The sequence below is a fragment of the Leucopleurus acutus genome (genome assembly GCF_964270905.1).
Source record: "Leucopleurus acutus genome assembly, chromosome: 9".
NCBI lineage: Eukaryota > Metazoa > Chordata > Mammalia > Artiodactyla > Delphinidae > Leucopleurus > Leucopleurus acutus.
In genome coordinates, this window is record NC_139144.1 from 79,424,749 (window position 1) to 79,441,887 (window position 17,139).

At 38.7% G+C, this 17,139-nt stretch overlaps 1 protein-coding gene across 1 annotated transcript in view; it reads left to right on the forward strand.

The window, feature by feature from the left end:
* Window positions 1-17,139, forward strand: part of KCND2 (potassium voltage-gated channel subfamily D member 2) — a gene marked incomplete at both ends in the record, with an annotated part of 466,944 nt that overhangs the window by 440,782 nt on the left and 9,023 nt on the right. Inside the window, one exon of the mRNA XM_082845995.1 lies at window positions 13,894-14,056. Coding sequence (XP_082702121.1) covers window positions 13,894-14,056 — 163 coding nt within the window. The remainder of the gene's footprint in view (window positions 1-13,893; window positions 14,057-17,139) is intronic.

Below are 17,139 nucleotides of genomic sequence, written 5' to 3' on the forward strand. Positions count from 1 at the left end.
CAGACAATTTTATTTGTATGTATAAAACCACAAGCAAATGTTTCAAGAAATGTTACTTCTGCCGTTTCAGGTTTCAGCCTCATTTTCTCATAGTGAAAAATCAAGCACCATTGATCACATAGTGACTGCTTTTAGAGGTTAAGGCCCTGTGTTGTAAAGGCTTTACTGTACAGCCGTAAATAAACAGTTATTATAAACTCTCATTAGTGGTAGAAACATCAAGTTGTCAAATTTTAAGAGTATTCCAGCTTTCCATGTTATTGACATCTATAAGGGGACCACTATGTACTTTTTAATTTAAAGCAGACATCTTTTATTATTTTATTGCCAAAACCCTCATCCACAATCTTATATTTTCCTTTAAACATAAGAATATATTTTCTGTACTTAAATTTATAACTAACAGCTAGGCCCTGACATGTGTAGCTATAGACTTTCATTACTAGAATAAAAAACAACAACAAAAATAACAACAACCAAAGCAGATACTTCTGCAACAAAGAGGCTGACAAGCAACTAAACTAATTGTGGAACTCTATTCATTTTGGAAAGTAATTTGGTTTCACATCTATTCACCTGCCCTTCAAATATGCTTTAATTTATTACTAATGGCATTCTCAATGATCTGTTGAAGGATACAAACTCTGAAATGATTTATTCTAATTAAGAGCCTCTTGTCAGCACTTACCACAAGACTTGGAAGCCACAAGGGACCAGCTTTTATTACACATTGTGCCCAATTTCATACAAGTAGAACATTTTCCAGTCATCTGATCTAATTGGACATCTTTATAAGATTGCTTTATGTTTGGCATTTTTTTTCTCACTCCGTCAAAACAGATATTTTGGTTCTTCAGCTTATTCTCAATTTACGATGGATTGAAACACACATATTTGATAGAAGCTGAAATACCTCAAGCCTGCCCTAGAAGAAGGTCCAGCTGTCCCTTAGTCCTTAGGGTAAGAAGCCTGATGTGCTTGTGATGTTTCCAAAAATAAGATGGCATGACACATGGCACTGCTACCCAGAGAGTTCCTATCAGTCTCACTACCAGGATTCTAATTCTGGTAAAATGTAATTTGCTGCTTTTTAGGGGAGCTCTGGAGTCAATCAACCAAATAACAGCTCTGCGTCTGGGTCATAACATCTTGGAATCAGAACGGACCTTAGCAGTGAGCTGTGGTGAAGTGGGCAGAGACCTGCTTTGGGGGGAAAAAGCCCTGGGTTCCAGTTGGATCATGCCTTTTACTAGCTACACCCTAGTGGTCTGCATTTCCCAGGCTGGCTTGTGAGCTGAGTTTTTGCCAGGCAGGCCAAAGGGGGATTGGAAGGGGATGGAGGAGGAACCAGGTTTCCTTCTCTGCATCTTCTAAGGCAGCAGTTAACCCTTTTCAGTGGCTCTTCTTCCTTCCCAAAGGCCTGGTAAGGACCCAGCTTCCATCAGGGTCTCTGCCCTTGAGCTCAGCAAGCTTCCTCCTCCTTTGCCCCTGCAACCTCATGGTGGAATGCCTTCGGGCTGCTGTGACCCCCTGGGTTAGACTCCAGTCCTGTCTCAGCAAATCCACCTCCACCCCGCCCCCGCCACCCCCAAAAAGAATTCCCTTCATTAAGTCCATTCTGTTGTAAATACTTGAGGTCCTTTCTGTTTTCCTGCTTAGACCTTGAATACAAACAATACTATTTTAAAAGTAAGGTATTGTGCCTATAATCTAACCTCATTTCCAGAAAAATTAAGTACATAGGAACATACAAAAAGATGTAAGAAAGTATTAGTGTGCTTGGAATGTGAGATATATTCTGGAATTTTTTTAAATTTTAATTTCTAGTTTCAACTTATTTTTACATAATTTGTTTCCTCTTTTTCCTTAAAATAAAACTTCAGGAAAATAATGTTTTATAGAAGTTTCTTTTTAGTTGGTTTATGTTTTAACGGGTGCACCTTTTTGTTTCATTGTAAATTTTTGAAGCTAGATCCTATCACAGGAGAATTTTCATATAGGAATCTTACCAGTTAGGACTATAGAGGTAGAGACATGTATTTATTTAAGACCCTCTTCATTTATGTTTATCAGGATATGCCTTAACTTACATAGGTAATAGAAAAAATGATCATTCAATCGATGCTTTAATCTCCTAAGAAGAGGTGAAAGAATCTAAACACAAAATGAATATAGTATCTTCATTCAATTTTAGAAAATAACTTTGTCTCACACTGAACAGAATAGAATTGTTCTCCAAAAGCATCTTTAATGTAAATATAGGCCCTTGGATTCTCATCAGAAACAGAGTTTGTTTAAGGATATAGAAACTTTCTAGGTTAAATTGAAGACCAGAATTTTAGTGGAAATGCCTGGCTGTCTTTGGGAGGTTAAACCACAGCTTCTCCAATCTCACTTCCTATTATATTTAAACAGCTGTGACTATCTGCATGAGGCATAATCATATTAAATTATTTTTGCTTAAAGAATTTTGGAATTTTTAACAGGAAAGAAGTGACTTTCCTGGTCAGTGACTGGGCAGAATGATGCATAGATAGGGAGGTTACAAGGCAGACATCTGACCTGGCTGTATGCCTCGTGAGAAACTGTTCGGTGCTAGTGAGCTCCAAACTGGATTCTCACCTTCACTACAAGACAGGAGCAGCCCAGCACCTGCCCAGGATGGTCAGCTGAGTGAGGGGTGCCAGGCCATTCATGGAACTGCCACTAGATCACGCTATAGACAGAATGTGCCCCCCCAAAATTCATTTAAATTCTAACACTCACTGTGGTGGTATTTGGAGGTGGGGCCTTTGGGAGGTGATTAGGTCATGAGGGTGGAGCCCTCATGCGTAGGATTAGTGTCCCCAGATAGCTCCCTCCCTCCTGCTGCCATGTGAGGACATGCAAAAGGACAGCCATCAGTGAACTAGGAGGTGGGTTCTCACCAGACACTAAATGTGTCAACATCTTGACCTTGGACTTCACAGCCTCTAGATCTACAGAAATGACACAACTTGTGTTTGCTGTGCCACCTTTTCCGTCAGACACTGCTGCTGCCAAGTCAGAACCTAATTGCCTGCAAGACAAGCAAGTCTTATCTCCAGTACAATTAGAATTGCGTGCGTTCCTTTTTGTAAAATTTAAAGAGTAGGTAATAGGAGGCAAAATTATCAAGCCTTCCTGGGTGGAATTAGGAACGAGATGTGTTAGGTTATTACTGGATAATCCGTAACTATTTTTTAAAGTACAGTTCAAAATAAAATAGGTAAATACTTGAAGACATCTTAAAGGTCTCATGAGGCCTATAACAGCTAACAGGTTTTTAGACTGTGTAAACTCAGGTGGAAAAAAAAATTAAAACTTTCATGATAAACATCTCCACTTCATGCTTTTATTTAGCCCAACTGAATTCTCCTCTAAGACTGGCGCTGCAGGCAAAATCCTGGGGACCAACTCCTCCTTCTTCCAGTGGTAAAGGCACTTCAGAGTCTGAATGCATTGTAAACAATGAATAATTTTGGTGGTGTTAGCAGAGGAGATCAGTGGCTGGTTATAAGAACACAGACTTATGAGCAGAACTGTCAAAATGGCACTGGGATTTGGCTCCCTGGGTGACAGCCCACAGTGCAGCAGCAGTGACTTAGAACCAGGAACAGTGGGGAGCTTCCTCCCACAGAGTTACCTTTCAAAGGACAGCTGCAGCAGGTAACTGAAGAAAGTTCCCAGTGTGAGAGCAGCTCTGACCGTTGAAGATGAAACCCCTTGGGATGCAAAACCTGAACACACAAGAATATGGAAATTGGTACCATCAGCCCAGAGCCAAGATGACCAGGTATTTGCAGGGACCTTGACTTGCTAGACGGATTAACTTTCTTCTGGTGGAAGATAAGCATATCTCCTCCAATATACTCCCAGGGCATAACCAGAAAGGACTTTGTTAAAAAAAAATGGGTACCAGACAATGACATTTTCAGAGAATTGCTGATGCTCACTATCTAATATTAGCAGCATCCTCGAGAAGACTAGAGAGATGTGGAAGGACTTAGCCATTTCCCAGGATGATATGTGAGATTCAGAGAAGCATGAGTCATATGTGTTCAGATTGTTGGGCACTTGAGGATTGCAAAACCTGTCAAATTTGAAGGGATTTGTATTTTGAAATTCCGGCCGGATACATGTTGGTTAAGCATGTGACAATGGAAAGCCGGTTGGAACTGAAAAGTGTCAGGTCTCTTGGCTTCTCTGTTCATTTTAAATCATGTAGGTTAAAAATAATTTCTCTGGGTATAAAAAGTAAGGTTAATTGACAGTGTAGAACTGGGTTATTCTGGGCATATCATCTAAGTATCCGAACAGGAATTTAGACAAATTGAGGAGATGAGATGGTGCTGGGTGTGGAGAAGAAAAGGAAATCTGATCAAGAGAAAAAGAGCAGGAAATGTGTACTCTCCTTCACTCCCTCCCATATTTATTGTTTACCATCAAACCTCTCCCTGCAGGATTTATTTAAGCAGTAAACATTTATTGAGTTTCAACTATTTGCTCAGCACTTGGACAAGGTGTGTGCTAGACTTGGGTTTATTATGGTGATGTGATCCTTGACCTCCTGGACCTCCTAGTTTAGTGGGAGAAAAAAGACCTGTAAGGGCTTCCCTGGTGGCGCAGTGGCTGAGAGTCCGCCTGCCGATGCAGGAGACACAGGTTCGTGCCCCGGTCCGGGAAGATCCCACATGTTGTGGAGTGGCTGGGCCCGTGAGCCATGGCCGCTGAGCCTGTGCGTCCAGAGCTTGTGCTCCGCAACCGGAGAGGCCACAACAGTGAGAGGCCCGCGTACCTCAAAAAAAAAAAAAAAGACCTGTAAGAAAACTAATTGTGCTCTATTAGTTGCAAGCAGCATGGGAGGCATTGAAGAAGGAGGCTTTACTCTTACTGGACAGAGAGAAAATTGTCAAGAAGTTCTTCAAATAAGAACCAATGCCTTTAAAAAAAAAAAAAGAACTGATGCCTGATCTTTGTCACAGTAAATTAGTTCACCCAAACGATTTATGCAAAGGAGAGTATTCTAGAACGAAAGTGTATACAAAGACATAGAGGAGTGGAGGGATGTAGTACATTTCAGTAATAGAAAGTTATTTGCTCCAGTTAGAGCGTGAGGGGTATGGGGGTGAGCAGTGGAAGCTGGGGGCCAAGTCATGAAGAGCTGTGTGAATCATGCTAAGAAGCTGGCGCTTTTTCCTGCAGGTGATGGAGAGACAATGAAGGCTTTCATGCAAGAGAATGACATGATCAGACTCTAAGATATGTGAGGGTGAAAGGATAGCTTCAGGCAACAAAGACTAGGATCCAAGAGCAAGGGAAAGTATTTCCGGTGGTCCCACAGCTGGGAAAGCCAGCTCCAGGGTGGTTTTGTTTTTAATATGCATGCCTCACAATAATCAATTGTACATATATTTTCATAACTTTTTTAAAAACGAAGAATAAAGTAAATGTGAGAATGGGGGCTCTGACAAGAATACTTTGAAAATAACAAAGCATTCTTTAAAGAAGACTATAAAGGCTTTTACTGATGATATTTATTTGGGTAAAGAATGTTTTATTAGGATATTGGGTCAGGGTCGTATGGTTTATTTGCAGCCTTCAAAGTCTCATTTGATCATTTAGTAGGCTAAAATCAAGAGAAAAAATAGAAGACAGAAAAGAATTTGTGTTTGAAAAGGGCACAAGCTGGAGGAACCGTTAGTGAGCCCCTGAAATCTTGTGTTGAGAGCTTAGTGTACAAATGGGAGTAAATGTGCCGAAAGAATCTGTCCTTTCCTCAGTTTTCCCCTTTTCTATACACAAACCCAATCCTTTAATTCCCCCTAATTTTTTACACTAAAAGCCTCGGTTAAAGGGCTCCTTACTGAAAATAATGCTTCAGTGATATTTCACATTACAGAAATGTACGTATCTTTCTACAAGAAATAGAAAATGCTGTCAGAATTCTGTTCCCTCTTTTTGGAAACACCCTAAACATAGATAATCTATGACATTGGTGAGGTTTTGTCCTGTTCAGCTTTCCAGAGGAATAAGATGCCCAAAATATAGCCTAAATATTGAATGTGTGTAGGCAAAGATAAGGAATCAGTACAGGCAATTTTCTGGAAATAGTTCTCTCTCTCTCTCCCTCAGCTTGTGAAAACCAAGAGATGCTGATTTCCAAACTTTCATTTAGGTTTTTATGCCCCCTAGTGGGCATTTGGTATTTCTGCAGTTGTAAAATAATGCTGGGATTTTCACAGCATTTCCTTTGTGCAGTGTGTTCAAACTGTTTATACTGACAAAGTGATATGTCCTTAAATATTCAAACTATACATTTTAAACATTATTTTGACTATTACACTTTCAATAATTTTATGAAAGGTCTGACAACCTTCAGGAAAATGCCTGTGAAGACAGAAACTATCATAGAGTTCCCTGACCCACCTGGATTTTACTCACGAATTCCTTAAGAATCCATGGACTTCTGGCTAGGAACCTCTAATTATGGGAATAAGGGCTTACTCTAGCTGCCCCTTTCATTTAGTAGATGCTAAGATTATTAATGTTGTGAACAGTGGAAAAAGTAAAAACAAAAAATACACTTAAAAAAATTAGTTCAAGGGGCTTCCCTGGTGGCGCAGTGGTTGAGAGTCAGCCTCCCGATGCAGGGGACACGGGTTCGTGACCCGGTCCGGGAGGATCCCACGTGCCGCAGAGCGGCTGGGCCCGTGAGCCATGGCCGCTGAGCCTGCGCGTCCGGAGCCTGTGCTCCGCAACGGGAGAGGCCACAACAGTGAGAGGCCCGCGTACCACAAAAAAAAAAAAAAAAAATAGCTCAAAATTTGGTTTAGATTTAAAGAAACAGGAGAAGACAGAGAATACTCTAAATAACTATATATGTTAGATAATCAAAAACAATGGTCAAATTTTCCACACAGCTAGGATAGTATAGTGACTGATCCTGCAGGAAAAGAGGTGGAAACAAAATCAAGGCAGCTTTTTAGGCAAACATTGATTTTACCGTGTCAAAGTAATACCAGGGCCCCTCTGGCAAACAAGTTCTGTACCATAAGCAGGTGTCATATAGCAACACTTTTAAAAAAGCTGTTTGCTATTTGCACACATTGCAGCTACTATAAAAATTATCCATCAAACTGTGATCCTTCTAGAATACTAAGTTGATGGCAGAAAAATTCATGACTAACATAGCTACTGAGACCCTAAGGGGTAGAATTATTAGTTGAGAAGTGATCCAGCTTCCACGTCAGAAGAAATTATTTCTCAGACTTCTCTGACTAGCAGTCAGGTCTAGGAGAAATATTCAAATGCAAAATCAGTAATTAAAACACACACACACACACACACACACAAACAAACACACAATCAGCTAAGTGCCTTTACCAGGATGTTATTATACATATCACTTACTTTTATCTAATTATTTAATTAGATGTCTTAGTCCATTTGGACTGTTATAACAAAATTTCACAGATTAGGTAGTTTATAAGCAACAAAAATGTATTTCTCAGAGTCCTGGAGGCCGAGAAGTCCAAGGTTATGGCGCCAGCAGGTGCTGTGTGGTGGCGGGTGAGGCCCATTTCCTGGTTCACAGACGGCCCTTCTCTGTGTGCCTTCACGTGCCAGAAGGGGCTAGGGAGCTTTGTTGGGTCTCTTTTTACAAAAGCATGAAGCCCGTTCACGAGCGCTCCACCCTCATGACCTAATCATCTCCCAAAGGCCACCCCCCGGACCCCACCGCCTCCTAACATCATCACAGGGGGCATCAGGATTTCAACTTATGAATTGTGTATGGGGTTGAGGGAGCATGTAAACATATCATAATCATAGTGGATACCTAGTTTTCAAATACTTCTACCCCCAAATCCTGATTTATGTTCCATACAAAGTTGTTGGGGTTTTTTTAGTACTAATGTAGTAGCCGAAATATAGTATTTATTGAACTAGCACCTGCTGGATACAACGTACAGGATGTCCTGGACTTCAGTGCAACTGCACAGAATCCATTCACTCTGTCCCTTATACCTAGCAATTTAAGACTTTTTCATTGTAAAAAAGAAAAAGGGAGAGCAAGAGATTGAATTACAGTAAGCATCAAGGTTTATTTTCAAATCAGCATTTCCTTCCTGTTATACGAAGATCTTTTCTACCTTTATAATTATTCATAAAATTCCTGGGTTTTGTTTTCTTTCTTGGTATCCATGGGAAATAGTTTCACAGATGGAAAGTCATGCCTTAGCTGGGGAGGTTTGCCTTATATAACATTTCTCCTTTATCCAATGAGCCTACGTTTATACTCTTCAAATAAAAAGAGAAGAAAAAATAGAACTGTGTGAATAGGACTAAGAAGCTAGAAGTATTGTGTTCACACTGTGTTAAAACAGTCAAGGAAATTGTTCTCCATTGGAGATCTAAATGTTTTTAGCCATATGATTTCTGGAGACATGCCAAAAATGGAAAATTTGAGTAGATATTAGTAAAATTTGGTTGACACCGTATTATGCTTAAAAATTATTTAGACTTTCTATCCTATTTCAGTATTACTTGATAAACTGGGAAGATGGATAGTTAGACTGATAGATAGATGATATATTCATTCTATCTGATTGTCTGAATTAACCAGATTTACCACTTTTGGGCATTGAATGCATGCCAGAATTCAAGTACTTAGCATGAAACTTTTGGATAATACTAGAGATTAAAATCTTCTAGAATCAACAATTGAAACTCTTCCTGAGAAATTGGTCCTCCACTCAATATGATCTTTAACGTATGGCAAAATATGTAATTTTAACCAAGTATTTTGGGGCAGTAAGTACACGTTTAGAATTAACATTTTTATGTGAATGACACCTCCATATTGTACCTTTTAACTGATGTAAGGAGGAAAGGGAGCAATAAACATAAAGTTTGGCAGATGTTCAGGGTGAAAAAGGAGCAGAAAGAAACTGGAGTGACTCTATATGGTGAATGTGGGAGAAAGAAGGACAAGTTAGAAGAAGCAGAGGAAAGTAGAAGTATGGGGAAAGCTTCCCTTCCATTAACAAAGCTCAAGTCTACTCATTTTTCATTACGTAAAACTAATTGGTAGTTTTTCTTTTATATCATGCTATCCTCTCTACTGTTTTCTTCTAAATTTTAAGAATTCAAAGTTTATCTTATTTGACTTTAGAGGCCCCTCATACTCTTTGAATCAATTTCATTTAAATATAGAAAAAGATGTTTCTGTGGAAACAAAACCACATCTACGTAATTTTCTAGTGTAACTCTTTTTGGAAAATAGATTTTTGAAGACTTGAGGCATAATATTAAATTCTGAAGAAAACAAGAATAGAATATATAATACTGCTGGGCTTAGCATAAATTTAAGAATAAAGAGTTGGGAATAGTGAGGTGTGTTTTTATATGATAAATAAAAAATAAAATACCAACCAGCAAACGAGTTGCCTAGGATAAGAATAATCATTAAAAGATGGCAGTACTGCAGGCAATACGTAAACTTTAAAATGATCATTTGGCCACGATAAGTGTCACTTCGCATTATGAAGTTTTCTATGCTACGCCTTTCCTCCACTGAATTTCAGAGATATGATTCCTGAGGTCTGTAAGGCTATTCTGCTTCTTACTACGAGTTGGAGTTTGAATACTAGTCAAAAGATCCTTTGTTGAACAAAGGAAAGCACCTGGTTTGCCAGAGAGCTATTTCCCATCCCTAGCAGATTCTGTGCTCAGTTACAAGTTTGCAGGTAAAAATTACCCATTTCGATTCTCAAGGTCATTCCCAAGTGAGAAGAGAGACCAAATGGACAATGTAAGAACAGATACAAATCACACTGCGCATTTTCCATGATTCTCCAACAGAGTCAAATGAATGAAATGTGCTTCAAATATTACAAATATCAACAGCAGTTTAATCTTAATAAGGACAGGGGGCCAAGGAGAAGAGCAGAGAGGGTAGTAGATTCAGTACCAAGGGGTGTATGGAAGGGGGCAGCAGGTGCTCCTTTGCAATCACCGAAGCCTTGGGCTGTCCTTGCATGAGTGATCCCAGGGCAGCCTGGACTACCTTAATATCCTGCTGGTTCCTCTCCCTTGTACTTCCACCATCTCCCTCAGCTTTGGCTACCATCCTGATTTCCTGTAATGTGTGAAAGATCTGTCTTTCCACCCAAGAGTAGAAAGATGAGAGGTATTCCCACCAATGAGCACTGTACTCTCACTGCCTCTTCCCACCGTAATCATTGCGGTACTGGTCAGTCATCTCAGATGTTCACTTTCTTGATTGTGAAGGAAATCTGGATTACAAAACAAACATGACAAAGGTAAATAACAGATATAACTGTATTTGATGCAGATTAGCATGGCTATATGACATTAAACCACCCCTTTTGTATCTGTTATCTCTTTCCCCTTATGGATCCTTCTAGATGGGAATTTGCTGCCTTTCAGCAAGCTGGTTTATATCCTTACTTTCTCCCCTTTTGTTACAACACGAACGAGATATTTCATTTTACCCATTTTCCCCCCTCTGAGTAATGAGTTCAGTTTCGGCTTTATTCAAATTATAATCTCTGTTTATATTCAAAAAGGATTTACAGTGATTATTTTTCTAGTTGAATTCCAGGCACCTCATCAAAAATTGCTTTCTCAGGGAAACTTGCTTTATCAGTTGGCCCAGAATCCCTTTGACTGAATCCCTCAGAATCTATTTTCTCCCTTCTTCTTTTAGGCGTGGCCTTTCTAAGGGCATGATTACCCCCCTCCCTATCACCACCATCACCTGCCATCTGAGTTTACCAATCTCTCTTCTTAAAGTCTTACTGAACTTTGGGTTCGGTTTAGCCCTTAATTTTTTCTAATAATCACAAGTATGCTGACCTTGCCCACTGGATGACATAGTGAGCCTAAAATACAAAAAGTAGTTAATAAATAGTAATTTTTAAAAATCTCTTAGAAAGAGGCAGGAAAAACTATATGATGGATTCATTTAGCTATTTAATTTATTTTAAAAGGTTTACTTTAATTATCGATACATGGACTTAATGCTTATCTTCTCTGGCTATAACAAATAGTTGAGTTTGATTTACTTTCCTTTTTGAGAGACACTTTGTAGATCCTAACTGTTAAACATTAAAATCAAATCTCCTTTTTGAAAAGCTGTTTTTAAGTATGCATGTACATATGGGGAGTATGTGTGTTATAGATTTCTTCAGAGCTCATGCATAGTCAGTGCAAAAGGAAAGAAGATATTTATAAATTATCGCCGGCACTCATGAACTGTGGTGAACATGGTAATTGGCTCATGTGCGCAGCATTGTATAAAAAGTTGATCTTCCACTGGCCTATCCTTATGGTAAGAAGGACCTCAAGCCTTTTATGCTCACCTTGTAATTTCCTTTAGTTTTGACTGTTTCCTCACTAACATAATCTTCAGATTATGATTTAGCTTCCCCGATGGACTATGGAAAGAGACCCTGTTTCATGTGGATGCAGCATTCCAGTTCTTGGGTTGTTTTTTTTCTTTTACTGTAAATTAATACTGTCGTTCTGATGCCAGAACCGTGTGGGAATTTTAGTTACAGTGAATTAGCTCAACTGCTGATCAAACACTGACAAGAATGAGTCACTGAGCCTTCAAAGCAGAGGACTAGAGCCTGGAACGGGGTCACAGAATGAAGTGCTAGTCAGTACAACCTGCTGTCACTCTCAGCAGCCTTTCCTGGGCCAATTCTTCTGCAACTTCCATCTCCATATTGACATATAAATGTGTTCTCACAAAAAACAACGTTAATTAGAACGATCGTTTCCTAGATCACCCTTCAAGATACAGTGTATCCCCAGGTACTGTCAAACTCCCTAAGTCTGGATTCCAGTATCTGTGCCCTGTTTCTAAGGACTAAATTCTCAGTGCGCTGAGCACCCTGGAGCCCTGAAGCAAGCAGGGAGTAGCTGGAGCTCCAGAGGTGCAGCTGGGCAACTTCTGCAATACTATGATCAGAAGATCTCCTTCTTGAAACTAATATAATGTTATATGTCACTTATATTTCAATAAAAAAAAGACCTCCTCCTTGACCCCCTCTCCAGGAATGAACTCTTAGAAGAACTCTATATCAATAAGGTAGAGAAAATATATTCATTTAACTAATATTTATTAAGAACCTGCTTTGTGCTAGTGAGATACAAAATAGAACAGCTCCAGCTTTATCAAGGTTATATTCTCATGTCAGCAGGGCATGTGGGGAGCTAAAGAATAAACACATGAACAAATTAGGAAGTTTCATGTGTTAATAAGTACCGTGAAGATAGTCAAATGGGAAGGTGTTATAGAGAAAGACTGGGGGAAAAGAATACCACTAAGGGGAAGATGGCCAGAAAATACCTTCTGGAATGGAGACAATGAAGTCTCAACCTGAATAATGATGATCTAGGGGCTGCACATGTGATAGAAATTCAGATGGCCAGTGTGGCCAGAGGATGGGGAGCCTGGTGGAAGATGGCGTGAAATATAGCCAGAGACTAAAGGATGGAAGCGGGTGGAGACAAGAGTGAGGAGTTTGGATTTATTTTAGTTTCAGGTTTATTAGAAGGTTTAAGCAAAGTAGCAAGAGCCCAATCTCCATTTTAAAAACTATAACTCTGGCTGTTATATTGGTATGAATTGTAACGAGGTAAATGTAGAAACGAAAGTTCAAGTAAGAAGCAATATCCATGGCTCTGGGAAGCGATGATGATGGCTTAGATTATTGTAAAATGGAGGTTGAGGAAAGAAACCCGGATGGAATATAGTTTGGTTTGGTCAGAGGCAGCAAGACTAGCTGAGAAATGAGATGCAGGGACGAAAGATGGGTGGCTCTTTCTGTGTTGATATATGAGCAACTGGGTGGTTTGTGGTTCCGTTTAATTAGAGGTGGTAGACGATGAGAGGAACAGATTTGAGGGGGCTGGAGGAAGCTAGGGAAATAAGAGTTCCTTTTTGGCTAATTTAAGTCTTAATTGGTTCTTAAACATCTAGCGGTAGGAATAATCAGAGCAGAACCCACTGTCTGATTTTCAAGATAGACATCAGGGTGTCGATGTAAATTAGTGTATCCGCAGCATGTAGATAGTTCTAAGCTATGGGACTGGATAAAATCACGTAGGAGAGGGTTTATACGGAGAAGATAAGAGGCTGAGACCTAAATTACTCCAACATTTAGAAATCAGATAAGGGAAAGGAGCCAGAAAAGAAGATGGAGAAGAAGCAACCAATGAGGTAGAAGGCCACTAAGGAAATTTGCTAACGTTGAAGCCAACAGAAAGTATTCTAAGGAGAGAGAAAACCAATCAAATACAAATAAGAGATTGAGTAAGATCATCATGGCGAAATGGCCATTGGATTTCACAAGTGAAGGTTAATGGGACCTTGGAAAGTTCACTTTCTTAAGATATTATATCTGATGACAGGAATGTGATATACCACTTTTTCTATTTAAATTTCATAACCAGTCCAATGTTGAAAACAATTAAGTGGAAAAGAGTGTTATCTAGACTATAACATTCAGCATGGAAATGTTGACTATAAGTAAATGTAAAGAAAAGTGCCGTGCGATATAAAGGACAAATTAAACAGTTCTCATGACATCATCTGGCTTAAAATATTTTCCAGTCAAAGCAATTTGTAAATGTTAGAGTCAGTGTCTGCAAAGTTGAAAGGTAATTTTTATACTCAGATATTCCTAATGTCTAGTTTATTGAAGTCTTAAGCCACGTATATTTTAGCCATGAAGTAGAGATACATTGGTCCAAAAAATCATTTGAGTTAAAGCTGAAAACTATTTGTAGCAGATAGAAATAACTTTCTATGACTTAATATATTTTTTCCTCTAACCCAAGGTATGGTGACATGGTACCAAAAACCATAGCAGGGAAGATTTTCGGATCCATCTGTTCGCTGAGCGGGGTCTTGGTCATTGCTCTGCCTGTCCCAGTGATTGTATCCAACTTCAGTCGAATCTACCACCAAAATCAACGAGCAGACAAACGGAGAGCACAGAAGGTGTGTATTCAGTTCTGTGCAACCACGATTTAGTGTCTCCCATTTTGTATAGTAAGCTTTAAAATCCCCTACTGGCTATTCAGTGTTCTGGATTTGGTCGATAGTTGCATCAGTCAGCACAAGCTAAATCATACTATAGTAAAAAAGAACCTTCATATCTTAGTGGCTTAAAGCAACAAGGAGTATTTCTTCATCATGCTACAGATTGGTCTGGTGATAGGAACTCCATCTTGACAATGTGCATCTCTAGTCATTCAAGCAGGGTGTGAAAGGACACGATGAATCACACTGACTCCTCAAACCTCCTCCTGCAAGTGGGCCAAATCACTTCCATCTCTACTGCCTTAACCAAAGTAAGTCACATAGCCGTGTGTAACTTCAAAACAGGCAGGGAAAGACAATCCTCCTGTGCAACCAGAGACAAAAGGAAAGAAATATTTGGTGAACAGCACTAATGATAGTAGTAAAACCAAAGATAGATTCTTGGCAAATTTTATGAGAATCAGATTTCTTGATCTGATTCATCTAGTCTCTGTCCATCAGGGATCAAGCTGCTTCCAGTAGACAGGGGCTATTAAAGGGCACCGAAATAGGTCTCGGATGTCCAACATAGTTGACACAGGAAGTAGGAGAAATTTGATCATTAGTAGCTGAGTTTTATTTTTGGCCCAGCAGTTTACTGTTTCTCTGAACTTCACATCAGTGAACTGATCTCAGAGTAAACAGGTTGCATACTCCTTTGTGAAAGCAGGAAAACAATACCTACATCACAATAAGATTAAGATTATATGTAAATGTATATAAGCATATCATAATATTAACAAGATTTAACATTTACTGGTGGCTTCCTATGTGCCAGGTATTGGTTTGATGGTTTTTTTTTAAAATAATTTATATAGTCTTCTCAACAAGTCTAGAAGTTAGTTACCATTATTATTCCTATTTCATAGATGAGAATTCTAAACTACCCAGGATTTGAGAAATTCTAAGGTTGCATACCTAAAAAATTGGAGAACTCTCACTCAGTCCCAGGGATCTGGCTTCCAGGTTCATACACTTGAACACTAAGATAGATGCCTCTCAGAAAAACTGACTACAAGAGGGAGGGGATATGGGGATATATGTACATGTATAGCTGATTCACTTTGTTATACAGCAGAAACGAACACACCATTGTAAAGCAATTATACTCCAATAAAGATGTTAAAATAAAGAAAAACTGACGAAATGTTAGCACACTTCCCCTCCCCATTCTTTGTCCAAATAATCACCTTGAGAGTCAGGGCCCTTGTTACTTAAGAATAATTATGGAAATCTCTTTTACAGTTTCCTTAAGGCTATGGTGCTAGATTTCCAGGATTCTTCATGGATACTGTATCATGTCCTTTAAGAATAGATTTATTTTTTTAATATCAAAAAAAGCATTCATAACCATGACTAAAGTGGATGTACAGTATTGGCTATAACTCTAAAATATCATGAGAGATTTTGGTGCAGTTCATAACTGGCTTTGTAGGTAGTTCTAGAACAGGATTTTAAACGTGCTTTCGAACAATGTTGATCTCTTTAGTAAAGCAAAAAGTATACTTTATACTTCATACAGTATAAAATATAAAACCTCGTAAAGTAACTCTTTGGGAAGTTCAGGTTAATCAACGTGGTCACACAGCATGTTGTCCAGAGAATTTGTTGACATCCATTGTCAGAGGTCTGCTTCCTTTAGCAAAGAATCACTCTTTTAGCCTTGTAGTTTCTTGCTTTATGGAATCCCCCATTTTTGGACAAGTATCAAGCCTTTAACGAATTATTATAGAGAATAGTAATAAATAAAACTGATAATCCAATAAACAAGGCACCCTCTGGGCAGTTGTAGTCTCAGGCAGGCCACACTTTCACAAGCAGAGATGGAGGAATTTTGGCCACAGTTGGCCTCCATCAGGGCTTGTCATGTACCACAGCTGTGGCTCTGCCCACACACTACAGTCTCTCTACTGGGTACACACAAGTGCATCGTTTAAAAATAACAGAAATCCTACAAAAAGCATAGCTCTCCAGCATCCATCCATCTCCAGTCTAGAAACAACTTCTTTAATATAGCCACCTATCATTCATTTTCTCAATGCCAAAAAAAAAAAAGAGCTACCTGCATGAAAACTGTTCGAAGTACAAATCTGATTTTCAAATAAACCAGTCTTCAGAATATCTGTTCTTTTTTTAAATTTTGTCATCTGAAACAAGCAAATCAATATAGAAAATCTTAGAATGTTTTAGAAGCTTTTTTATCTAAATAAATTTAGAATGTAAAAATAAATAAATATGATATTTTAAAGTACACTAAATTGAAAAGCATGATTTATGAATTTTTTATCTTTAAAGTATCTCCTGTATTCTAAGTTTCTGCCATAATGCAATGAATTTTAATATTGTGACTACTAGTATATAGAAAGTCAAATATAATAACCTAATGTGATATGTCCAGTAAATAGTCTGTGACCAAAAACTGAACATAGTCATCTAAGAAAGAAAGGTGGATATGGAAATAAATAAGTTACTTATCAAGGGATATTTTCTATTTTCCTTCCCAAGAAATTTTTTAAAAAACAATAAACATTCGTTAGGCTAAGATAGTTTCGATTTATCTGGAACTGGGTGATTTGACAAATATCAGAGTTATGCAAAAATAACCAGCTGATTCAGTCAAGCAAGATGTCCATTCAGTAAAAGTGTCAGTCAAGCTGAATAATAAATATTACAAAATGCTTTTTTAGACCAGAATTGTTTATGTTTAGTCCCATTGACAGCACCAAGCTCAAGCAAAACCTTATACACAATTAAAATAAGATAGTCTTGCATATCTGCATTTGCTCTTTTCAATTAAAATAGCAAGTGTTCAGTATCTGAAGAAAAATCCTCTTCTACACATGCACACACACACACACACACACACACACACACACACACACACACACACCAGAATATAATGGCAGAATGTGGAGACATTCGGTCTCTTTTCTTACTCTCTTCAAATTTCTGAATCTTATGTCCCGGGTCCTGCGTCCTCAATGTAACTTCCCCTTGACAGA